Source organism: Zea mays, chromosome 2 (assembly GCF_902167145.1).
Source record: "Zea mays cultivar B73 chromosome 2, Zm-B73-REFERENCE-NAM-5.0, whole genome shotgun sequence".
In the NCBI taxonomy this organism is placed as follows: domain Eukaryota; kingdom Viridiplantae; phylum Streptophyta; class Magnoliopsida; order Poales; family Poaceae; genus Zea; species Zea mays.
The window spans coordinates 147,654,315-147,681,542 of NC_050097.1; the positions used below are offsets into that span (position 1 = coordinate 147,654,315).

At 43.9% G+C, this 27,228-nt stretch overlaps 1 protein-coding gene across 1 annotated transcript; it reads left to right on the plus strand.

Annotated features, from left to right (window-relative positions):
* The first annotated feature begins 1,559 nt into the window (after positions 1 to 1,559).
* On the plus strand, positions 1,560 to 25,860 carry LOC103647077 (probable L-type lectin-domain containing receptor kinase S.5). The gene is made up of 2 exons (XM_008671637.3): positions 1,560 to 2,966; positions 24,541 to 25,860. Exons 1-2 carry the CDS (start codon positions 1,658 to 1,660, stop codon positions 25,593 to 25,595), a joined length of 2,364 nt encoding a protein of 787 aa, XP_008669859.2. The 5' UTR covers positions 1,560 to 1,657; the 3' UTR covers positions 25,596 to 25,860.
* The last annotated feature ends 1,368 nt before the right edge of the window (positions 25,861 to 27,228 follow it).

The window sequence follows — 27,228 nt, forward strand, 5'->3', positions numbered from 1 at the left end:
GGTTGGAATTGAATTCTATTCTAATAATAATAATTGAGACATAAACTAATTAAGTTAATATATTTATATATGCAATTTATTTATATATTATCCTAAATTATACGAGAGAATAATTATACACTATACTTATGCTATAAAGAAGCAAGTAGAAGAGTGTGTTATAAGTTGTATATTAGAAAAGTAGCATGTAATTCTATAGAATCAATTTTCATCTCTCACTCCATCAATTTGAGATAGACTTATATATAAACGTTGGAAAGTTATGGAATGTCGCATTCTAAAAAATGGCCTACTTCATTAGTTAGATTCTAATTCCTTAAAATGAAGGGAAACAAATAGGCTCTAAATCTGAAGCAGTCCCAGACCTATATCAACGACTTCTGTTTCATTCAAACGAGTCTCTGATCACTTACATAAGAGTCGCTGATTTGCTCATACTCATCTATCCACTGGGAGAGATGAGTTCAAATGGAATTTGTCAACCTCGGGGCTTTTTACGGTCCGTTCGATGTACAATGCTCTTATTAGTAATCCCAAGATTTTCTATTTCAAACCGCTTTGGAAGATGAAAATACCTCTGAAAATTAAGATCTTTATGTGGTATCTTATTAGAGGTGTAGCTCTCACGAAAGACAATCTAGCTAAGCGCAGATGGCAGGGAAGTAAAAAATGTGTGTTCTGTGATTCGAATGAATCTATACAACACTTGTTTTTTAAATGTCATTACGCTAGATTCTTTTGGAGGCTTTTATATTGGTGTTTTGGTCTAAGTACCCCGAGATCATTTGAACATATTTTTGGATCTTGGTTGCATGGGGTGCACCTCAAAGTTAAAAATCTGATTATTACAGGTGTTGCAGCTTTATGTTGGGCTATCTGGATAAGTCGGAATGACTTAGTGTTTAACAAAACCCTGATGGTTACTTATTTGCAGGTTCTGTTTCGGGCGACCCATTGGCTTAGGTTTTGGGGATATTTGCAGAGGGTTGAAGACCAGGAGATAATCAAGGAGACGTGTCGACGGATCGAAGTCGCATCTATGCAATTTTTTTCTTATTTTGGTTGGAGTTTTACGAACAGGATTACATATTGAGGTTATAGTATGTCTGTTGGGTGTCGTGTTTATTTTAAGGATTGTGGTGTAAGATTGCACTCTATGTTGGGACTGTTGATCTTTTGATGTTACTTTCTTTGTAAGGCTGTACCTCCTTTCATAGAGGACAAAGCCGGGACCTAGTTTCCATTATCTAAAAAAGTGTATCTATAAATTATCAGTGATCCGTTTTGTTTTCTGAACATGGGTGACAACTAGTCAATGCTGTGTATGCCTAACCTAAACACAGCTTCTCTCCAATCTCAACAAGCGCGTTAGGTACCAATCTCAGTCATCCTGATGCCGTCGTCGCCGTTACGGCGTTACCTGGAATTTTCTCTGTTGAACGGGTCATCATCTGCATTCGACCTTCATGGCGCGGGCACGTAGTAGTAAAAGAGTACGTACGGCCAATGAAAGCGTTGTTCAAGCTAGACAAAGGATTGGGTGGATGACTGGAGGTGGAGGGAGGAGTGGGCATTATAAAGCAAGCTAGCTAAGCGATGCAATGAGAGCATAACGTTAACGCAAGTGTCGATACGCTTCGTTCGGCTACGACGACCGATGTGCGTCGTCCCGTGTTCTTCCAGTTCCAGCACCATCCTGCTGCTGCTCCTCATATGCTCCCTTGTACTGCTCTGTTGCTCTGGCAGTGGCTCCGGTGACCTGCACAACTACTTCGAGCCCTACACCCTGGGCTCTCTGTTCAATGAGACGGATGGCCACCTCTTCCACGTCAATCCAAACACTACCATAGGTAACGTGTCTGCAGGTGGCCTGCAAGGATCTCACACCACCAATGATCTGCCATTCAACTTGTCCGACAAGGGCTGGTTCTTCCTCCCTCAGCCCATCTTTCTATGGAAATACACGTACCGCGACGACGGGGTGAGCTTCCATGAGGCATCGTTCGACATCACCTTCACTATCAGCGGCATCTACCAGCCGAAGAGCAGCCTGGTGTTCGCCATCCAACCTTCGCTCGACGATGATGTAGGGTATATAAAGTATCCCATTCCCATGTCTCCTCCACAGATTGGGACCTCCGCCAGCCACACTTCGCCTGTGTCCGGCACCGGCGGCAGCCATGTCTCTGCGCAGGCCAGCGTCGTTTACGGGACAATACTTGACCCCCGTAACGCTAGCTTGGTACAGATTGACATAGTAGAGTCGCCTGGCAGTTCCTCCACGACGGGGAGCAGGTACAGCGTGTGGGTCGGCTACGACCACGTCGAGCACAGCATCTCCGTCGCCGTCGACTCTACCCATGGAACGCCGAGCACGGCCACAGCAAACGGGGTCCTCAGACTCAGCAGCATCATGCCACAGTTTGCATCCCTGGGCTTCTACTCCACCATGGGGCAGCTCCAGCTGCTTGGCGACTGGAGCTTGACGGCCGAAAGGCTCCCCTACTCCTACTACTATCCGTCGAGCTCAAACTCCACGTCCACGTCCACGGGCAACAATGGCAAGACCATCATATTGTCCTCGGTGCTCGGATCCGCGGCTGCCGTTGCCATCACGGCGACTGTTGCGTACGTCTACTTCAACTCCAAGTACAGGAAGTGGAAGAAAGAGCAGGACAAGCTCGCCAAAACCATGCAGCGCCTCCCCGGAGTGCCCACCCAGGTCGACTACGCCGACATCAGAAAGGCCACCAAGAACTTCCACGACACCACCAAGCTCGGGAAGGGCGGATTCGGCGCTGTGTACCGTTGCACGCTGCCCGCTGCTTCCTTGAGAACGGGGCGAGGGATGGAGGTGGCAGTCAAGAAGTTCATGCGGGATGTTGAGGACCAGCGCTACGACGACTTCCTGGCGGAGGTCAGCATCATCAACCGTCTGCGCCACAAGAACATAGTGCCACTCGTCGGTGAGTTAACTAACCTCTAGCTCCTCAATCTGCCCTTTATTCTTTTTTCCATGTCGGCAATATTATATCAAAGTCTTTCGTGCTCCTTTGTCATTTTCTTTGTTTTCTAGTACTACAAAGTAGTCTAGTCATGACACTTTAATTAATTAAAGAGCAGCAGCCCTTGAGTCCTAGGCGACGACGACTCACCAACTGTTTTGTGTGTACCAAACAAATACACAGTTAAATACTTATAAATAGTTTTAATAAAGCATGCTATACTTTTCAATAACAAAAACTAAGTGGTACAAATATGATTGAGGTCACTTTAGTCTTCCACTCTCTATCAAGATAAATCCATTAAGGGTCCGTCCGTTTCTGCTGGAACAGACCAGGATTAATTCCAAATCTCCAAAACTTATAGTAATTATTGAAAGAATCCAAGCCAGATTTATTCCACCCCTTCATTTCATGCGAAATCGAACAGGCCCTAAACATGCATCATTCCACTTGCCATGGTCTAGATGAGATGTCTAGGTAGGCATCTACAGACATTTTGGGCACGCCTAATTAATGGTGCCACATTTACACGATTTTTGTTACCATTGGACCAATCATGCCATGCTGCTCCATTATAGATCAGAGATTGGTACTTAAACATAGTTTGATCTAGGGGTGACAATAATGGATACCTGCAACCCAAAAGTCAATGGATTTTTACCCCACAAGGACATGTGTGTAGATGAATATCATTACCCATTAGTATGTTAATGGGTTAAAAGTTGTACCCAATGAATTTGGCAACAATGAATATCATTGCCCAAAGGGCCTTTTTGGAACCAATTTTTCTTAAACACATGGTTTTACAATACTATAGTTTAGTATTGTCATGACAATACTATGGTTTTGACCAGCTCCAAAAATACCATGGTTTGAGAAACATTGTTTGGATACAACAATCTAAACTATGGTATTAGGTAAAAGCTAGCCATGCCATGAAAACTTTGGGTTGGAGTAAAATTTCCAATACTTTAAAAATACCATGATATCTAGAATACCATAATTTTGAAAACATAGTTCCGAGAATTGCAACCAAACACCTTATTGCATAAAATACCATGGTATTACTAAAAACCATGGTACTGCCTAGAAATAGAAACTATAAAAATATTTTACTTCCTAGGTGTGGGTAGTTTTATGGTATCCAAACTCCTGAACTCATCGATATACCTACCAGTTGGGCACATGAAATTCATTCATCCCACAGGCAAAAGGTAAAAAAATATAAAGCCTACAACCCATGAGCAGCAGACCATACAACTATCTATAATATTGCACATGCTACTATTATTTAAAATTGCTACTAGACTAGTAGTTTGATCTTGCACTATTGAATCGTTAGTTAAACAATTAAATCTCAATTTATTATGAGCAATAATATTGCCTATTTGTCTTAATCCGTATGATTATTTATTTGACGTGTTGCATAACATCTATGATATGCTAATTCAAGGAATCATATTCCTTTTGTTTCATGCATGTGTTACAAATATTCTTGGGTATGGGTAACTTATGGGTACCTGACACCCGCATGGGTATGGGTATGGGCAAAACTTTATACCCATGCATGGTTATGGGTTTCATCATGGGTAGAATTTATACTAGTGAGTATGGGTATGGTTGAGTGGTAGCCAATGGTTGCACAACCATTGTCATCCCTAGTTTGGCCATAGTACAAGAGGCAACAATAGTTTGGCCACCATAAAAGAGACAACACATAAGAAATAATTTTGTGAAGAAGTCTAATGAACCACCTTAACTATTTGCGGTTTTCTACTTCACACCTACTGAGCTAGGATCACATCTTGAGGTACCAAAGATAGAAGGAAGGAAGGAAGGGTCAATTTTGGAGCCAAATTTTTTTGAAATAGAAGATAGGGGGATTGATGTTGTTACTGAAGGGAGAAGGTAAGAGAGGCATGATCAGAAGTAGGCCTAGGGAGAGAAGAAAGACATGCCAATGGTAAGGCAAGGTTTAGGGTGTTGTTGGTGAACACTTTATTGAGACGAGCCATAATAGGTTGTGCTTGGCCATTGGACCATGTGATTTTTTTTGTCAGAGAGTGGGAGCTCCTGAATAAATAGAACATGGATTGTATTGAAAACACTAACCAAAATTGGGTTGGCAAGCCTATTTATCTTGTTACCATAGAATGAACGAGGTTGAAGTCTCTCACATCAACCAAGGTCTAGAAATCAAAGGCGACAACCCAAGAAGGCCATCAAAGAACATATAAGAGGCATAGGGGACAATATATAATCCTAGAGAGCTGCCAGTAGTATGTATCGCCGGTTCAAGAGTGGACAGATACTCCATACACTTTTGGACCAGAATATATGATCCTAGAGAGCTTCTAGGAGTAAGTATCGTCGGTTCGGGAGTGGACGGATGCCAGAAGTAAGTACCGCCGGTCCGGGAGTTGATTTCCCAAGACCAAGGCCACATTTTGCCAGAATGTAGAGTTGGGATGGAATGTCCAATCTATCATTGAACTCAAGAAGCAGATGTAATGTTGAAAAGTCATATCCAGAGACATAGACTAGGTAAATCTCTACCACATTTGAAAAAAACACAAAATACTCCTTGATCTTTTATTCATACAATCATAACAGTGCTCATTCGGAAAATCCTTAGCAACATCAAAAGCAACCCAAGGTGTGATTCTAAAAAATGGTTTGAGGTCTCATCTAGGCGCTCAAGGGAGAGTTGAACCCCATCATGAAAGGGCGTTGTGCATGTATAGTGTGAGCAACAAAGCCATCTTAAAGAAGGCAGTAGATTAAATTCCATACCTAGCACAACATGAGAAAGTGTGGCATGGATGTGGTCAAACGCATTTCTTATCACAATATCAAGGTCACTATAAGTGAATGCAAGCCTACACTAGGCCATCTTGGCTTTGGGACAATAATGCATCCAAGGAGTGGATGTGTCCCTCCTAGTTGAACTTAGAGTTACTTGTGTCTTCAAAGTCTCCACTCTTTAGAGGCTCTTTCTCACTTGAGAGTGGATTTTTTTGTAGCATTTAAGTAAACAGAGTGGCCATGGAGTTCACCAAGCCTTACATTCACTAGCAAACCCATAAGCAAGAGGTCAAGGGAGTTGAGTGATTACCATGCATCGGCGTTCCAATGGAGGGTGGCTTGTCGATGGAGCCCTTACCACGAACATCGATTGCATAGTTTTTGACCCTTCCTTGTTAAAGAGGCTTTACATTACTAGTCTTGAGTAGTTGGCAAGTGGCTGGCTAGGGATCCCAAAGTTAAGCGAGGTGGAGCTTATGGAGGGGATCATGTATAGGGGTTGAAAACGGGATGAGAAAATCATGTACGTTCCCATTCTGGATATCACTTTTTCTTCTTCATTTTCAGGTTGTTTGAGGACTAATTAGGAACAAACTAAAATGATTTAGATAGATTTTTTATCATTTTCATATTTTCTATTTTTGATTTAGGTGATTGAGAGCACCTAGAGGGGTGTGAATAAGTGATCGTGCAATAATTAACTCTAAACAAGACAAACTTGGTTCATAATAAGTGTTAGAAGGATTAAAATCAAGTTGATATGAATAGCGGGTAAGAGAAGAGAACTCTTCAGTGATTGTTCCTTTAAGATATGTATTAAACTTATGAACAATAGCGCAAGTGAATATGTGAAAACTCTATGGTGGAAAACAATCACAGTGGAAAGATGCACCAATGACACAGTGATTTTATCCCGTGGTTCGGCCAATGCCTACTCCATGTTGTGGTGACCTCCTTTGGTCAAGGGTTGCACTCAACCCCTCTCATGTGATCCAAAGATCAAACTTGTGTACCACAGTTTTCTTCCTTATCTCAAGTTTTCCCTTTGTGAGGAATCTCCACAATTTGGAGTCTCACACCCTTACACGATTGATCACAAGTAAATCACAAGAGTAAGGGAGGGAATAGAACCACACATGAGACAAACTTACAGCAACTCACGCACACAAAATGAGAGAGAAGAGCACAAAGAGAGCACAATGGAGTTACAGTTCAACACAAGTACCCAAATCTCAATCTACTAAAGCAAATGCGCGAATTCGATGTCTCAGCATTGTTGGATGTTCAATGACTACTTGGTATCCTGCTCCATGTGCATAGGGGTCCCTTTTATAGCCCCAAGGGAGCTAGTAGCCATTGGACTCCATTTGGAAGGCCATGGTTGCCTTCTGTCTGTGGGCGCACCGCATAGTCCGGTGCACCACCGGACAGTGAACAATGCAAGATTTCCTTCCTTTTCTGGTGAAGTCGACCGTTGCAGCCACTGGCTCCCGTGGCACACTGGACAATCCAGTGTCACACCAGACAATCTGGTGCGATCTGGTGACTGTTGGCAAAGTCCATGTGTCACTCGCTGATCGCGCAGCCGACCGTTGGCGTGGGCGCAGCTGGCACACCGGACAGTCCGGTGCACACCGGATAGTCTGGTGAATTTTAGTCACGATGCCCTCAGCTTGTCCTGAGAGCGGCCATTTTGTCGGGGCGCCATCCTAGGCACCGGACAGTCCTGTGTGTCGCAGGCTAGTGCAAGTTTGGCTTTCCTTAGCCAAAACTTCTCCAATTTGATTTATCTCACTTTGAGAAGATTCCTAGCACTTAGTAGAACAAAGTTAATACCAAAAACAATTTTACTAAGACTAGAATCATACCTTGCTTTTCTATTTGCATCTCTTTAAGTCTTAGCTCATATTTAGACGGAGCAATATGTGTTGAGCATCTAATCACCAAAACATAATAGAAATGGCCCAAGGGCACATTTCCCTTTCAATCTCCACCTTTTTTATGACTCATGCCAACACATCAAAAGCAACTCAAAATGCAACACCATTATTATGTGTGAATTAAAGAGTGCAAATTGATGTCAAATTGAAGACCAATTAAATTGACATAGAATTTTGGCATATTTGGATCACTTTTGCCACCAATTGTTTTGTTTTCGCAAAACAAATTCATTTTCCTATATTCATGACAAAAGCACTTGTTTTGGCAAAACAAAGTATCTTTTCAAGACTAGTTTTCATCAAATACCAAAACTCCCTGTTTTCCCATAATCAAATGTCTTCCCCATACGAGAGCAATTTTTGAAATAAAGTTTTCTAACACTAAAAACTTTTGAAAAGATCACAAATTCACAAGTGGTTGGCTTGATCCAGGGACCTTCCCAGAAACTGACAAGTCCCTGATGTGTTCTTCCTATCAATCTTGCACCTGGCATAGTCGAAATCTGAATATTCGATTAAGTCAAAGGTAGACCCCTTTTGATATGAGATCCCGAAGTAAGGCGTGTGAACTAAATATCTAAGAATTCACTTTACGGCCACAAGATGACATTTCTTGGGGTCAGATTGAAATCTAGCGCACATGCATACGCTAAGCATTATATCTGGTCTACTAGCACAAAGATAAAGTAACAGTCCTATCATAGACCAATATACTTTTCGATCAATGTACTTACCTCCTTTGTTGAGGTCCAAGTGTTTGTCAGTTCCCATTGATGTCTTAGCGGGCTTTGCATCCTTCATCCCTAACCTTTTGAGTAAGTCTTGGGTATACTTTGTTTGGGAAATGAAGGTTCCTTCCTTGATTTGCTTTACTTGGAATCCAATGAAGTAGTTCAACTCGCCCATCATTGACATTTCGAATTTCTGCATCATTACCTTGTTAAACTCCTCACAAGACTTGATTAGTAGAACCAAATATTGTGTCATCGACATATATTTGGCAGACAAACAAATCACCATTACAAGTCTTAGTGAAAAGAGTAGGATCCGCTTTCCCGACCTTGAAAGCATTAGAAATGAGAAAGTCTCTAAGGCATTCATATCATGCCCTTGGACCTTGCTTAAGTCCATAGAGCGTCTTATAGAGCTTATACACATGGTCGGGATACATGTCATCCTCGAAGCCAGGGGTTGTTCCACGTACACCTCCTCCTTGATTGGTCCGTTGAGGAAGGCGCTCTTCACATCCATTTGAAACAATTTAAACGAGTGGTGAGCAGCATAGGCCAATAATATGCGTATTGACTCGAGCCTAGCTGTAGGAGCAAAAGTCTCCTGAAAATCCAAACCTGCGATTTGGGCATAACCTTTTGCCACAAGTCAAGCCTTGTTCCTTGTCACCACACCATGCTCATCTAGCTTGTTGCAGAACATCCACTTGGTTCCCACAACATTTTGCTTCGAACGTGGCACCAGGCTCCACACTTCATTTCTTTTGAAGTTATTGAGCTCTTCCTGCATGGCCAATACCTAGTCCGGATCTTGCAAGGCTTCTTCTACCCTGGAAGGCTCAATAGAAGAAACAAAAGAGTAATGCTCACAAAAGTTAACTAGACGTGAGCGAGTGGTTACTCCCTTGCTGATGTCACCCAGAATCTGATCCACTAGATGGTTTCTTTGAATGGTGGCCCGGACTTGAGTTGGAGGTGCCTGTGGTCCGTCTTCCTCTTTATCTCTTTCTTCATGTGCTCCTCCTTGATTCATGCCTGCTTCTTGAGGTACTTGTTCCTCATCTTGAGTTGGGGGTGCACAAGTGTTGAAGAAGATGGTTGATCTTGATCTTGTTGTTCCTGCGGTCGCACATCACCTATTGCCATAGTTCGCATTGCTACCGTTGAAACTTCCGCCTCATCTACATCATAAAGATCAACTTGCTCTCTTGGAGAGCCATTAGTCTCATCAAATACAACGTCACTAGAGACTTCAACTAAACCCGACGATTTGTTGAAGACCCTATATGCCTTTGTATTTGAATCATAACCTAGTAAAAACCCTTCTAAGCTTTGGGAGCAAATTTTGAATGGCTACCTCTCTTTACCAAGATGTAGGATTTGCTTCCAAATACACGAAAGTATGAAACACTGGGTTTGTTACCGGTTAGAAGCTCATAAGATGTTTTCTTGAGGAGGCGATGAAGATAGAACCAGTTTATGGCATGGTAAGCTATATTTACAACTTCTGACCAAAACCGCTTAGGCGTCTTGTATTCCCCAAGCATTGTTCTCGCCATGTCGATGAACGTCCTGTTCTTCCTCTCTACTACACCATTTTGTTGTGGTGTGTAGGGAGCGAAGAACTCATGCTTGCTACCTTCCTCCTCAAGATACTCTTCCACTTGAAGATTCTTGAATTCAGATCCATTGTCGCTCCTGATCTTCTTTACCTTGAGCTCAAACTCATTTTGAGCTCTCCTTAGGAAGCGATTTAGTGTACCTTGGGTTTCTGTTTTATCCTGCAAAAAGAATACCCAAGTGAAGCGAGAAAATCATCGACAATAACAAGACCATACTTACTTCCCCCGATGCTAAGATAGTCAATAGGCCTGAAGAGATCCATGTGGAGGAGTTTCAGTGGTCTTGACGTTGTCATCACATTTTTCTTGGATGATTAGTTCCCACCTGCTTTCCTGCTTGGCATGCTCCACAAGGTCTGTCTTTCACAAAACATACATTGATTAGTCCTAACACATATTCTCCCTTTAGAAGCTTATGAAGATTCTTGATCCCAACATGTGCTAGACGGGGGTGCCAGAGCCAGTCCATATTAGTCTTAGCTATTAAGCATGCATCTAGATCGGCATTTTCTTTAGTGAAATCAACTAAATAAAGCTTGCCGTCTAATACACCTTTAAAGGCTAATGAACCATCACTTCTAAAGACAGATACATCAATATTTGTAAATAAGCAATTATATCCCATATGTCATAATTGACTTACAGAAAGTAAATTGTAACCAAGCGATTCTACTAAGAACACATTAGAAATTGAATGCTCAGTAGTGATCGCTATTTTTCCCAAACCTTTGACCTTGCCATGATTCCCAGCTCCAAAGATGATCGTGTCTTGGGAATCCTTGTTCTTGACGTAGGAGGTGAACATTTTCTTCTCCCCCGTCATGTGGTTTGTGCATCCAGTATCAATAATCCAGCTTATGCCCTCGGGTGCATAAACCTACAAGATGATTTAAGCTTGGGTTGTAGATGCCCAACTCTTGTTGGGTCCTACAAGGTTAGTCACATAAGACTTTGGAACCCATATGCAAGTTTTGCCTCTCTTGCACTTAGGCCCCAAATTTCTAGCAACTACTTTATCATTTTTGCACATAAGCACAAATGAAGCATCATGAGTATGATAAAAGCATAGGTGTACCACTTGATGCTTTTCTAGGCACATGAGAAACAACATGGTGAACATGGCGCCTAGATCTACTCCTACCATGAACATACGAAGAGCTAGAGGATGCAAACATGGCATGAGAATCAAAAATAGCATCATGATATACAGGTAAAACAACATGATTATAACAACTATCATGATGAGCAATGTTAGAGGCATTCTTAACATGGGTATACAAATAAGCATGATTCTTTCTATACTGAGAAGAATGAGTGCTACTAGCCATAGGAGCCTTCCCTTTCTCCTTGGTGAGATTTGAAGTCCTTTGGCTTGTTAAGTTCTTGATTCCCTTTTGGAAATCAAGTCCATCCTTAATGGAGGGATGTCTACCAATGATGTAGGCATCCCTAGCAAATTTTATTTTATCATTTTCATTCTTGCAAGTCTTAAGTTGAGCATTAAGATTTGCAACACCATTATTCAACTTAAGAATGGTGGAAGCATGAGTATTGTAAGCATCAGTATCAAAATCTTTACACCTATTACATATAGACACATGCTCCACAGATGAACTAGTAATATTCAGATTTTATCTAGCTTAGCATTTAAATTCTTAAGACTAGATATAGAATCATTACAAGAAGATAATTCAGAAGAAAGAAGTTCATTTATCTTAACTTCTAAAGAAAGAGATTTTTCAGCATTAACAAGTTTATCATGTTCTTCATAAAGAATATATTCTTGTCTTTCTAGCAACCTATCTTTGTCATTAAGGGCGTCAATTAATTCATTGATTTTATCTACTTTAGATCTATCTAAACCCTTAAAGAGATCACTATAGTCTACATCATCATCAGATTCCTCATCACTAGAAGAAGTGTACTTGGGGGTATCTCGTGTACGTACCATCTTCTCCTTAGCCATGAGGCATGTGTGATGTTCGTTGGGGAAGAGGGAGGACTTGTCGAAGGCAGAGGCAGCTAGTCCTTCATCGTCGGAGTCGGATGAAGAACAATCGGAGTCCCATTCCTTGCCAATCTGCACCTCGCCCTTCGCCTTCCTGTAGTTTTTCTTCCTCTCCTTCTTTCCTTTCTTTTCTTGTGCCTGATCATTGTCATTATCAGGACATTGTTCTATAAAATGACTAGACTTACCACATTTGAAGCAGGAGCGTTTTTCCCCTTGATTTATTCTTGTAGGGATATTCCTTGCATCCCTTCAAAGCGGTCTTGAAGTGCTGGATTACAAGCATCATTTCATCGTCATTGAGCCCGGCAGCCTCCACTTGTGCCACCTTGTTAGGTAGCGCCTCCTTGCTACTTGTTACCTTGAGGGCAATGGGATGTGGCTCGTATAGTGGGAGTTGTCCGGTGGCGATGTCATCAACGCACCTAGCTTCCTTTACCATCATGTGCCCGCTTACGAAATTTCCGAGAATTTTCTCGAGCGTCATCTTGGTGTACCTGGGATTCTCACGGATAAGGTTTACAAGATGAGGATCAATAACAGTAAATGATCTTATCATGAGTCGAATGACATCATGATCAGTCCATCTTGTGCTCCCATAGCCTCGGATCTTGTTCACCAGGGTCTTGAGCTTGTTATATGTTTCGGTTGGCTCCTCTCCCCTTTTCATGGCAAATCTCCCAAGCTCACATTCCACCAGTTCCATCTTTTTAATCATGGTGGCATCATTACCCTCGTGAGAGATTTTGAGGGTATCCCATATTTGCTTGGCATTTTCGAAGCCGCTGACTTTGTTGTATTCAACCCTGCATAGAGATGCTAACAAAACACTAGTAGTTTGGGCATTTTTTATGTATTTTCTCATTAACAAAAATGGGATTATCACTACTATCGAATGCATTCCATTTTCCACTATCTCCCAAATACTAGGATGGAGAGAGAATAAATGACTACACATTTTATGACTCCAGAAAGAATAATCCTCTCCATCAAAGTGAGGGGTTTTTCCAAGTGGAATAGGCAATAAATGTGCATTCGAATTGTGAGGCATACGAGAATAATCAAAAGAATATTTTTGATTAACCGTTTTCTTTTTCGATGAAGAGTCTTCGTTGTCGTCATCCCTCGGTGAAGAGGAGTCGTCGCTATCGTAGTAGATGATTTTCTTGATGCGCCTCTTCTTATTCCCATCTTTCTTCTTGTTGTTTGAGCCTGAGTCGGTGGGCTTGTCACCTTTTGGCTCATCAACATAGAGATTCTCCTTCTCCTTGTCGTTGATCACCATCCCCTTACCTTTAGGATCCATCTCTTCGGACGGTTAGTCCCTGAATGAAGAGTACGCCTCTGATACCAATTGAGAGAACCTAGAGGGGGGTGAATAGGTGATCCTGCAATAATTAACTCTAAACAAGACAAACTTGGTTTATAATAAGTGTTAGAAGGATTAAAACCAAGATGATATGAATAGCGGTAAAGAGAAGAGAACTCTTCACTTGATTTTTCCTTTAAGATATGTATTAAACTTAGGAACAATAACACAAGTGAATATGTGAGAACTCTATGGAGGAAAACAATCACAGTGGAAAGATGCACAAGTGACACAGTGAATTTATCCTGTGGTTTGGCCAATGCCTACTCCAAGTTGTTGTGACCTCCTTCGGTCAAGGGTTGCACTCAACCCCTCTCAAGTGATCCAAAGATCAAACTTGAGTACCACGGTTTTCTTCCTTATCTCAAGTTTTCCCTTTGTGAGGAATCTCCACAATTTGGAGTCTCTCACCCTTACACGATTGATCACAAGTAAATCACAAGAGTAAGGGAGGAAATAGAACCATACACACAAGACAAACTTGCAGCGACTCACGCACACAAAATGAGAGAGAAGAGCACAAATACAGCACAGCGGAGTTACAGCCCAACACATGTACCCAAATGTCAATCTACTAAAGCAGAGGTGTGAATTCGATGTCTCGACGTTGTTGGATGTTCAATGACTGCTTGGTATCCTGCTCCATGCACCTAGGGTCCCTTTTATAACCCCAAGGGAGCTAGGAGTCGTTAGAGCTCCATTTGGAAGGCCCTGGTTGCCTTCTATCCGTGGGCGCACTGGATACTCCGATGCACCATCGGACAGTAAACAGTGCATGATTTCCTTCCTTTTCTGGCAAAGCTGACCATTACAACCATGTAACACCCCGTCCAATCCCTGGACCAGCGGTGCTTACTCCTGGCAGCTCTCTAGGATCATATATCGTCCCCACAGACCAACACGAGTCTTTTGTGCGCACTTTGTCCTCACTCATGTGCACCCGAGAAAACTTCTCATTCAGTCACCCATCCCAAATTGCTCCAAGATAAGCACACTTAACTTGGAGGTTCTTTCGAGATAGGCTTCTGAGAGCACCTAGAGGGGGGGTGAATAGGTGATCCTGTAAAAACTTAAAACTTAAAGCCACAAAACTTGATTAAGAGTTAGCACAATGAAATCAAGTGGCTAAAGGAGAGCTCTTGTGAAACACAATAGACACAGTGAGAACAAGCACAAGAGACACGAGGATTTATCCCGTGGTTTGGCCAAGTATAACACTTGCCTATTCCACGTTGTGGCGTCCCAATGGACGAGAGTTGCACTCAACTCCTCTCAAGTGATCCAATGATCAACTTGAATACCACGGTGTTCTTCTTTCTTTACTCTTTCCCGTTTGCGAGGAATCTCCACAACTTGGAGTCTCTCGCCCTTACAATTAGGATCAAAGTGAAAGCACTAGAGTAAGGGAGGGAAGCAACACACACAAATCCACAGCAATACGCACACACACAGCCAAGACTTGAGCTCAAATGAATAACACAAGGTTCACCACTAGAACGGAGCTCAAATAACTAAGAATGCCAATCGAGTGCGCAAAGATGGAGTGTGAATGATCAAGAATTCTTAGAGTATGCTTGGTGTTCTCCTCCATGCGCTTAGGGGTCCCTTTTATAGCCCTAAGGCAGCTAGGAGCCGTTGAGAGCAATCCAGGAAGGCAATTCTTGCCTTCTATCGGGTGGCGCACCGGACAGTCCGGTGCACCACCGGACAGGCACTGTTCACTGTCCGGTGCGGATTGCTTTCATGTTTTGGCGCAGCCGACCGTTGAAGATTTGGAGCCGTTGGCGCACCGCACACTGTCCGGTGCACACCGGACAGTCCGGTGCCCCCTTCTGACCATTGGCTCGGCCACGCGTCACGCGCGGATTGCGCGGTCGACCGTTGGCGCGGCCGACAGTTGGCTCACCAGACAGTCCGGTGCACCACCGGACAGTCCGGTGATTTATAGCCGTACGCCGCCGTCGAGACCCGAGAGCAGCCTTTTCGCCAGAGCCAGCCTGGCGCACCGGACACTGTCCGGTGCACCCAGACTGAGCAGCAGTTGGCTGTACATAGTCAACTCTTTTTCTTTTGTCTTTTCTCTGATTCTAGCACTTAGACAAATATGTTAGTACACAAAAACCAATGTACTAAGTATAGAATCATACCTTTGTGTTGATTTGCACTTTATCCACCATTTGACATAGTTTAACATTTAAACCATTTGTGTTGGCACTTAATCACCAAAATACTTAGAAATGGCCCAAGGGCACATTTCCCTTTCAGCTTCCAAAAAAGAAGATGCACCTTGTTGGTATGGATACTCTATTAATTCTATTAAGCCATGGGCCAGGATATCACCATCCCAGGGGCCAGGATATCACAATCCACTCCCCTTAGAAGACCGACATCCTCATCGGTCAACCCCAATCCAGGAACCTCCCCTCTTAGCAACGTTTGTGTGTCTAGTGTCGTCATATGCCATGCCATGTGACCACTCCGGGCCAACATGTGCCATGCGCCATATACCCGAACCCCTAACCCACACACGCCCGTGAAACCACAAGGGTCAGCTCTGATACTACTTGTAATACCCCGTCCAATCCTTGGACCAGCGGTACTTACTCCTGGCAGCTCTCTAGGATCATATATCGTCCCGACAGACCAACACGAGTGTTTTATGTGCACTTTGTCCTCACTCATGCGTATCCGAGAAAACTTCCCGGTCGGTCACCCATCCCAAATTGCTCCAAGCCAAGTACACTTAACTTGGAGGTTCTTTTGAGATAGGCTTCCAAAAAAGAAGATGCACCTTGTTGGTATGGATACTCTATTAATTCTATTAAGCCTTGGGCCAGGATATCACCATCCCAGGGGCTAGGATATCACAAGCCACTGGCCCTCGTGGCACACCGAATCGTTCGGTGGCACACCGGACAGTCTCGTGCGACCTGGTGATCATTGGTAGAGTCCACATGTCGCTCGCTGATCGCGTGGTTGACCGTTGGCATGGACGTGGCTAGCACACCGTACAGTCTGGTGCACACCGGACAGTCCGGTGAACTTTAGCTGCGGTGCCCTCAGCTTTTCCCAAGAGCGGCCAGATCGCCGGGGCACCAGCCTGGGCACCGGACAGTTCGGTGCACACCGAACAGCCCGATGCACCGCAGGCTGGTGCAAGTTTGGCTTGCCTTAGCCAAAACTTCTCCAATTCGATTTCTCTCAGTTTGAGAAGATTCCTAGCTCTTAGTAGAACAAAGTTAGTACCAAAAACAATCTTACTAAGGCTAGAATCATACCTTGCTTTTCTATTTGCATCTCTTTAACTCTTAGCTCATATTTAGACACAACAATATGTGTTGAGCATCTAATCACCAAAACATAATAGAAATGGCCCAAGAGCACATTTCCCTTTCAATCTCCCCCTTTTTGGTGATTCATGCCAACACATCAAAAGCAACTCAAAATGCAACAACATTTTCATGTGTAAGCTAAAGAGTGCAAATTGATGTCAAATTGAAGACCAATTAAATTGACATAGATTTTGGCATATTTGGATCACTTTTGCCACCACTTGGTTTGTTTTCGGAAAACAAATTAATTTTTCTATCTCCATGACAAAAACACTTGTTTTGGCAAATCAAAGCATCTTTTAAGACTAGTTTTCATCAAATACCAAAAACTCTCCCTTTTCCCATAATCAAAGTTCTTCCCCATAAGAGAGCAGTTTTTGCAATAAAGCATTCATACACTAAAAACTTTTGAAAAAATCACGAATTCACAAGTGGTTGGCTTGATCCAGTTGCTTTGGCCTTAATTTCTCCCCCTTTGGCATTAAGCACCAAAACAGAAGAACTATTTGGCCCTTTGAACCCCATTGCCTCACAAAAATTTCAAATAAGACCAAGGGCAATGAGAAAAATACCGATGGTGGCTTAGAACAAGACACATTGATACCGGAATGCTGTGGAAGCCTCTTCTTTGTCCAAGCCCTCCTTTCCCTTTCAATCCATCTTTGAGACTACATCAATATCACTCAAAGAAACATATTAGTCTCAAAGGGGTCAAGTTGTAGCACATCCTCCCCCTAAACTTGTGCATCATTTGCCAAAGGACTTATGGGGTCCGGGGATGACTTGTACAACTTGAGCACCAAAATAAGTCAAGACAGAAATGCTTAATAGAACATGATCAAAGGCATAAACACATGTATGCTATAGATCAATCCAAGTTTCGAGAATCTAAGACATTTAGCTCACTACGCAACCCGCAAAACCTTTTCTCATCTAAAGGCTTGGTGTAGATATCGGCTAGCTGGTTCTCGGTGCTGATGTGGCAAACATCGATATATCCCATTTGCTGGTGGTCTCTCAAAAAGTGATGCCAGATGTCTATGTGTTTAGTGCGGCTGTGTTCAACAAGATTATCCGCCAAGCAGATTGCACTCTCATTATCACATAGGAGTGGGACTTTTCTCAGATTGTAGCCAAAGTCCCGGAGGATTTGCCTCATCCAAAGTAGTTGTGCGCATCACTGGCATGCGGTAACATACTCGGTTTCCTTCCTATTTGGAGCCGTTGGAGCTCCATTTGGAAGGCCCTGGTTGTGGTGCCTTCATCGGGAACATTGTGCGATTTCCTTCCTTTTCTGGAGAAGCCGACCGTTGTAGCCACTAGCCCCCGTGGCACACCGGACAGTCTGGTGCGATCTGGTGACCGTTGGCATAGTCCACGTGTTGCCCGTTGATCGCGCGGCCCACCGTTGGCATGGGTGCGGCTGACACACCGGACAGTCCGGTGCACACCGGACAGTCCGATGAATTTTAGTCGCGGCACCCTCAGCTTTTCTATAGAGCAGCCAGTTCGCCGGGGCGCCAGGCTGGGGCACCGGACAGTCCGGTACACCGCAGGCTGGTGCAAGTTTGGCTTGCCTTAGCCAAAACTTCTCCAATTCCATTTCTCTTACTTTAAGAAGATTCCAAGCACTTAGTAGAACAAAGTTAGTACCAAAAACAATTTTACTAAGGCTAAAATCATATCTTGCTTTTTCATTTGCATCTCTTTAACTCTTAGCTCATATTTAGACACAACAATATGTGTTGAGCATCTAATCACCAAAACATAATAGAAATGGTCCAAGGGCACATTTCCCTTTCTGTGATACTGCATTACCATTTTAGATAATACGAGATGCATTTGTTGTATAATTTATTCAAGCTATAGACTTTGTTGTGTTCAAGTGAATGAAGAAGAGAAAAATAAAATTTGTAATTAATCTGGATAATATGAATGATGAAGAAGAGTTATTTGTATATTTTAATATCTTAAAATTAGGCAATCTACCACTTTATTACGTATTTGTAGAAACTATAAAATATTTATCTTTCTCACTAGAGTTTATCATTTTCGAATAACTGATATTCCTGATCTAGTATTTCAACCATTGGTGTTTTGTTTTCATTGTTGTCATGTTAAGAAGATACATAAATAAAATCGATTTAGATGTTTTCTGATCGTTTTTACCATTTTTATCCCTACTCATGTAGATGGAATGGTAGGTAACGGTGAATTCGAGGCAGTGATTTCTACCGAAGGTGGTGTTGTGTGTTGGGGAGTTGGGTTTACACAAGGCTCATAGTCTCATACAGAATAGTGTGTACAATGTTGAGATAGGCTGACACCTGCACCTAGGCTTATAGCTAGAAGTAGGGATGAAAACAGGACGGGTACCCAGAACGGGTATCAGATACCACTACACGACGGTTCACTTACAGTGACCTACAGTTGGTTGCTAAAACGGCCTTTAGCGACCTACGGTTGGTCGCTAAAAACTTTTAGCGACCCATAAGGATGGTCGCTGTAAGTGCCGTCGCTAAAGGCTTTAGCGACCGACATATTCTAACACCCAGTTAACTTCTTCATGGTTCGATCAATATCTGAAGAGTAACTGTAGGAATGTTACTCCTGTCTTCCTCATCTATCCAGCATAAGAAAGATTATAAGTATATAATAAAGGAGATGTTATTGATGTCATCGCTTTGAAGTTTTGAACCATCAATAATGAACAGTTAACCTGATCTTTGAAAGAAATACAGTGCACACACATGCTTCAATTATATAAATAGATCTTGACTTTACAACTTGTATAGGGCTATAGGCAAGTTGAATGCAGTTATAGAAAAATGAAAATAATCATAATATATGATTCACTGGCATCTCATTGGTAGACTAGTGTTCCTTAAGTGCATTATTAATCCATTGACAATCAAGAATTAAACTGTGATTAACTTATATCACCATGAAATAGATTAATAGAAGAATTCTGCAAGTATTTAAACTAAAACCATAGCCAGATAGTTGCAATCAACTACATCACAAAAGCATTACTGAGAGGAGATTATTAGACGAGCACCGTCTTACTTTACAAATTCAATAAGCTGTAGAGAAGTTGTTTGGTCTAGTCTTTGGTGTTAACTAAAGTTATAAGCATGAATGAAATGCTGTAACACAGGGATTGATGTCATGATTTATGCCATACAAGACAACACGATGCACTGAAGGTTGATCAAGATAATCCAGAATATGCAATTATAAACAAGAACAAACAAAACTATGTAATGTTTATAACTTGCAATGATGAAGAAGGCATAGATGTTCTTGAGAAATGCATAACGGATCATGGGACGTTACCATTCAAGAATGCACTGGAGATGATAGTCATGCTTGCAACTGGTCATATGCAAAGAGCACAGCAGCACCAACGAATAAGAAAGGCCCGATAAGCACATGAACTCAAAAGCAACCAAAGTATTTGGCGGAGGGCGGCTTATGTGCGGACCATGGAGGGGTTGATGTCGCACAAGGCGTTGAGACAGATGTTGCAGGCGTCGTCGCAGGCCGCCGCAGATGACAGCTTGCTCTCCATCTTCGCCTTCTCGTCCATCTCGGTCGTGAGGTACACCAAACAAGTTTGGTTAGCTCTCGTCCCGCACCCGTGTGTATCCTCCGTGCAATTCCCTGCAGCCAATGGCAAACCAAGAGGGCGTCGATTGGAAAGAACGCGTGCCATTCAAAATCTCCTGCTCACGCAACAAAATTTGGTATTGAGGCAGCCCGACCGGGGGAAACGGTTGGGAGGATCCGGGACGCCACCAAACACCACGAACACGATGGAATTCCTAGTGGGAATCAGGATTGGTACCACTCCAACGCCGAACACCGGAGACGAGCCCGGCAACGTCTGCTCGCCCTGGAAGGCGGGTGTTCGATGGCGCGAGACGGCAAGAGCCGAGAGAAGATAGACAGTGACGGGGATAATTCTTCCGCCGCTGCTCCGTCACCTCCCCCGGAACCAATGAGGACCGAGCGCAGGGGCACGACAGGGCTAAGGGCGAGCTCGGCGAGCACCAAGGGTGAGGTGGCGGCGGCACCCGCCACGGCTGAGGGAGGGGGCGGCCATGGGAGAAGTGACGGCGGCTGCGCGCGTGGAATAGGGTTTCGTTTGTTTGTTTAGTAGGCCTTTAGATGGGCTTTGGTGAGTAAATAAGAAACACAAAAATCATGTACCCCTATAGCGACCCACCATCAGTCACACACTTACCTCTATAGCGACCGACCATAAGTCGTTAAATTTCTAGACTTTTAGCGACCCACAGACCATCGCTATAAACGCATTTAGAGACCAACCGTCGGTCCATAACTTTTAGCGACCAACCGTCGGTCCCAAATAAGGGTCGCTAAAGATCAACCGTCGTGTAGTGTACGGGTACCAAAATGGGACGTAATTTCGAATACGGATACGGGTATTTTGTTTGCCGGGACGGATACAGGTATTACCCGGATATTGAACCTCGAATACGGGTAGGATACAGAATCGCTAATACCCGGTCAGCACCCGAAAATCCTGGGTCGGATACGGGTACCCGTTTTTTTCTTTTTCTGCATAATATATTTATAAAATCATAACTTTTACATATGAAATCGGATGAAGATAAAGTTTATATAAATTGTAGAGCTTGAAGAGATCTATGACTTTGTAATACATCAAATTTTTGTTTAAACAATATTTTAATGATTTAATTGTATTTTGATGATTTTCTATGACAAGAAATTAATAATACATAAGTAGCCTCAAAAAATCATGAAATTTTACGGAGATACAACATATGTACATATGTAACCATAAAAAATGTTTGGATCATAAGATCTATAAGATGCCCACATTTCTTTCCTTTCACTTTCACTTATTTGTATGAGTTACATGTGAAATTAGTGTAAGTATCCAATTTTCAACATAATTAGTACTTCACTTTATCATTTTCATACGACTTGAGTTATCTTCATATAAATTGTTTATTAGTTTTTGTAACTTATTTGCAATTTTTTAGTGAAACTAGAATATTTTATGAAATTTAAATATTGCGGTGTTGGTTCTACAATGTCCTTGTGATAAGCAACTTTGAACTACATGATGTCAATTTTATCGCTTTCCTTTCTAACATATGATCTATCATATACATGATTATGTATTGCTTAAATTATGGATGGTTGGACAATTAATATCATCGGATGAACTACCCGACAATTATCCGGTATCTACCCGAGTAGTATCCGTTATCCGTTTCTTACCCGTCCGGATTATTACCCAGTCCCGTCCTATATCCGTCCTGAATCTTAACTACCTGTATCTGGTCCCATATCCGAGAGAAATACATTAGGGTAGGATACGGGATGACCCTGTATCCGGCTGTATCCGTCCCGTTTTCATCCCTAGCTGGAAGAGGGGGAGAGCACTTGGCTGAGCATGGTGTCGTCACGCGCATGGTGGCTGGATACTTAATAAGAATGGTAGCAAAGACGATCCCTACAATTCATGACGAGGTGATTAGTAGTAGAGATGGCCAAACGGGCCGCCCGGGCCGTTTTGGGCCCGGCCCGCCAAGCACGGTTAGAAAACCGGGCTGGGCCTTCTACCACGCGGGCTCAATTTCCTGTCCAAGCCCGACCCGCAGCGGGCCTAAACGGGCCTTTAGCACGAAAAAAGCAAGCCAAAAAACGGGCTATGCGGGTAGGTAAGCACGTTTTATTGTAAAAAAAGCGGGCTTAACGGGCTTAGAGGTAAATGGGTCGTGCCGGGCTAGCCCACCGTGCCTAGTTTCCTGTCCGAGCCCAGCCCGCTTATTCGTGCCGGGCCGGGCCGGGCCCGCATAGAACCGGGTCGTGCCGGGCTCAGACCGGGCCCAAACAGCGGGCTTCGTGCCGGGCTCGCGGGCCTCGTGCTTATTGGACATCTATAATTAGTAGTGAGGTAGCAAAAGCAGACTTGGTTTTGTGTTGGGTGGCAGAAGCTGGTTGGTTTTTTGACGGAGCGGAGGCTTGGTCGGTGAGAAAACTACATGGAGGTAAGAGCATGGTCTCGGGAGTTGACAAGCATAAATGCTCCCCACACCTACCATGTGCATTGGACTGTTGGACATAAGACCTATCATTGGAGCCATAGCAAAGAGCATGCAGGTAGAACAAGTGGCAAGGTTAAGGCTATTCAAGTATAGTGACTCTGAAGCTTACTACAATTTTTTGAGCAAGGCTGCCTAGTTTGGTCCTAGTCCTCAGGACATACATGTTACCATGGCCCCATGCATAGAAGTTATTTAGGTGGTTGAATTGTCATTTACTATTTCTCCAAGGGCTAGAACTGGTAGCGGGCGGGAAAACGCTTTCATGGCAACCTCTAGGGACGAGTAGAGGAAAATGAATGATAAACCAAATTGCAGCACACCTAGAATGATGAGGGGGTGTGTGACATTCTTTCTTGCAACCATGCCACTGAACACTCCTAAGGCATATCAAAGGGCCTTAAGGCAACCCGGGTGAGATGCTAACAGGTGTTGAAGCACATTTTATAAGGAAGATATTAAAACAAGGGTCATGAGGGAGATGAGTAACCCAAACTAGTGATAGGGAATGCAAAGGGGAGATCAAGGAGGGTATGATGGTGGAGTGGAAATCATGGTGGAAGCGATCCTAAATAGAAGAATTGTATCTGGTGGTCACAAAACCTGGATAGCTGTGGGTCAGCAACTGAAAGCTAACTTGCTAGAGAAGGCCGTAGGAAGTTAGCAGGAGAATCTTACTTCCTAGAGTAGGTCGTAGGAAGTTAGCAGGAGAAGCTTACTTCCTAGAGTAGACCGTAGGAAGTTAGCACGAGAAGCTAACTTCCTAGAGCACGCTGTAGAAAGTTAGTGGCTCGTTTGACCACACGCACGGGTCAACATGTGAAAGCTAACTTCCTACAGCTTTTATAAAACACCGTAGGAAGTTATGTTTATTTTCTAGAGCTACCAGTTGCCTCTCGGAAGTTATTTATTTCCTACAGTTTGTTATAAAAGTTGTAGGAAGTTAAAAACCGTAGGAAGTGTATGTTTTTGGTGTAGTGCTGGTGCTATAGAGGTGGCAGTGCTGCGACATTAAAGAACGAAAGGCAACACAAGCACCGAGCAAGATGAGGAGTGGTTACAAACCTATAGAGTTGGATGGGAAGTGTAGTGGAAGAAGATGTAGGTAGTTGATAGGCAAAGGCTAAGCTTGTTATTAGTGTGCCAACACTCAAGAAAGACTCCAGTGTATATTGGACTGAGGTGAGGAGGGCAGTTGGTGAAAGACACGGAAGAAAAGGAAACAAATCTAGTGTGTTTTGTATTGGGCTTAGGTTAGGTTTTCGACTAATTGCTTTAGAGTTTAAAATTGGTCATTATTATTGTTATTCTAACCAAATCTAAAAAGGAAACATATCTGGTGCAACCATGCAACAAAGACACACATATAAAAGTGAGAGGACATTTAAAAACTATTTTTAAAAAAAAACAATACTCCTAACCTCCCATAGATATTGTTTAAAAATGTCTTCCCATCTCTATTTGCCTTGGTCGCACAGTCGTACCAATAAGTATGGTTACACCAGATATATATGTTGAAGGGTTTATTATAAACTTATACCGCCACGTTTAACAAACACGAAATTTGCACAAGATTAATTGTTTTAGTTCAATTTTAACCCTATTTATTTTAAATTTTGACTTTTAGGCTGGTCCTACAACAAAGGTGAGCCGCTATTGATCTATGAGTACATGACCAACGGTAGCTTGGATCAGCATCTCTTCCGAAGGGGCAGCACCGGGCAGCAGCAAGAAGACGACACAAGTGTTTCGCAATGGCACACCCGGTACGGCATCGCCAGGGACATAGCTACAGGCCTGCACTATGTTCATCATGAGCACGAGCCCATGGTGCTGCACCGTGACATCAAGGCCAGCAACATCATGCTCGATTCGACCTTCCGTGCTCGGCTCGGTGACTTTGGCATCGCCTGCACAGTGGCTGTCAACAGGAGCTCCGTCACCGGCGTCGCCGGCACGTTTGGCTACATAGGGCCAGACTACGCGATGAGGCACAAGGCCACGCGCCAGACTGACATCTATGCGTTTGGGGTGCTCATCCTGGAGATCGTCACCGGCAGGAAGAACGGGGATGTCGTGCCTGACGACGACCACATCACGGACTGGGTGTGGCGCCTTCACCGGGAAGGGAAGCTGCTTGAGGCTGCGCACGGCGTGCTCACCGCGGAAGACGACCACCGTGAGCTGGGCCTGGGCCTGGACGACGATGTTGTGGACGAGGCAGAGCGTCTGCTGCTGCTTGGATTGGCGTGCACGAATCCCAACCCATCCGATCGCCCGAGCATGGTGGAGGTGGTGCAGGTGCTCACCAAGTCGGCGCCGCCACCGGACGTGCCGCTTGAGAGGCCACCATTCGTGTGGCCGCCCGTGGATTGGCGTTCACGAAACTCTGTGTATAGCACGGCGGTGAGCTGCTGGGACGGGAGCTCGGCAGCTAGCACGGATACAGCTAGTGCAGGAATCTGGAATGGAGGAGACACCAGTACGTCCGGACACCATGTCACCATCGATAGACAGAGCGATAGGCGTCCGGAAGCTCCTTCCAGTACGTCCGGACACTCCCGAGCGCACGCGCCGGACCACTGCCGCGCCACGCTCTCCACCGCCCGAGTGCCGTCCATACCAGCATCATCTGTACTGCCTGCGACATCGACACCGTCGACGAGCTCAGCGCCGTCATGAGAGCTCTATACGTCATCGAACTCCAACTGGTGAGATTCGCGCCGCCGAGCTCTACACCGATCGATGACCTCGACACGCCGCTGTCAAGCTTCACGCGCTGAAGACCCTCTTCGGAACAGGGTCCACTAGTGCAAGGAGCAAGGTGACATATAATGCTGCAAGCCTATATTACAAGTACATGTTCCAAACGTTTTCATGTGTTTGTGATGTACATTGCAAATATTTTATTCGAATATAATAAAAATAGATCTATATATTGCATATATATTGTTGTGTCGTCTATACATGTATGTTACAAATGTATGCTAAATGTTTCATCGATCGGTCTCAGATATATGTTGTAAGAGCAACTCCAGTAGTTCTCTAATAGACTTCCTAAATCAACAATTTAAGTAGTTAACACAAAAACTCATCTCCAACAGTTCTCTAAATGAACTTTCTAAATTTAACAACTTCTCATCTAACCTTATTTCCTCTCTACATTTGGCAATCATTTAGCAACTCCCTAAACAAAAATGTTTACTGCATTATGTAGATAATGAAGGTAATTGATGACATTTGTGACTTTTTTTATATGGATAGATATAAAACAAAACTACAACCTATAATTAGAGAACTATTGGAGAACTCACATTTTTTTACTCCCAAAGTTATTTAGCAACTTCTTAAATCTGTGATTTAGAGAGCTAAAATTTACATAACTATTGGAGTTGCTCTAAGTGTTTTATGTTAGAGAATTCTGTAAATTTTAATATTAAATTAATTTCTCAGGGATTATTACATAAACAATGGTTGGATTATTAAACAATGGATAAACCGTGTAGCAAATCTCTACTACACTATATAAGGAGCTTATATAAGGAGCTAAGGAGGGCGTCCACACTCCACAGTTACACCACGCCCCGTCCGAACGTCACGCCAGCCCCAGCTGCCTGCCACCCGGAAATCTCGCCCGCGAGATGCGCCCGCGCCGCGGCCGCCGCCCCTCCCCTAGCGCCCCACTCGCCCTCGGCATCCCCAGCCTCGGTGCCATCCGGCCGCGCCCCTCACTCCTCCGGTCCTCCCCACCTCGCCTGTCCCTCCCGTCTTCCGTGGGCCGTCGTGATGGCGTCGCGCCCGCTTCTCCATGGTCGTATCTGTCTCCGCAGAGAGGCTCCTCGCTGTCGTGCCGCGGAGGTGCTCTCCTCCATCGAGCCCGTCTCTGCCGCCGTCTGTCGTCCGTGAGCTGACCTCACCCCTGGTGTTGGCTGCCATCGCTCCCTTCCTCCTCCCCTCCAGGCAACGCTCGCTCCTCTCCACGTGATGCAGCGACGCGTAACCGCTCCTTCTCCCTCTCCTCCCGTCTCCACAGAGAGGCTCCTTGTTGTCGTTTCGAGCTTTACTTTCTCTGTCCTCTCTTCTCTCATGGCTCAACGCGACAAGAAGGTGGAGAAGCCAATGGAGCTATGTGTTGGAACTTGCCGACACGTGGTCAGACTAGCTCAAATAGTGGGAGAACGAAAACAATTTGATGCCAGCTAACACAATGTATTAGAGCAACAATGTTTTTCTGTCCCTCGCAATGGGGTTGTACGAGGGTATTTATAGGCAACCAGGGAACGGCTCCACCCTGTCAAAGACGGTTGTGCCTCTG

What these genes read in the sequence shown, in the direction of transcription:
- LOC103647077 (XM_008671637.3), top strand. Translation starts at nt 1,658, where the DNA reads ATGTGCGTCGTCCCGTGTTCTTCCAGTTCCAGCACCATCCTGCTGCTG. An exon ending in GAACATAGTGCCACTCGTCG is followed by an intron (nt 2,967 to 24,540) that starts GTGAGTTAACTA and finishes TTTGACTTTTAG; the next exon opens with GCTGGTCCTACAACAAAGGT.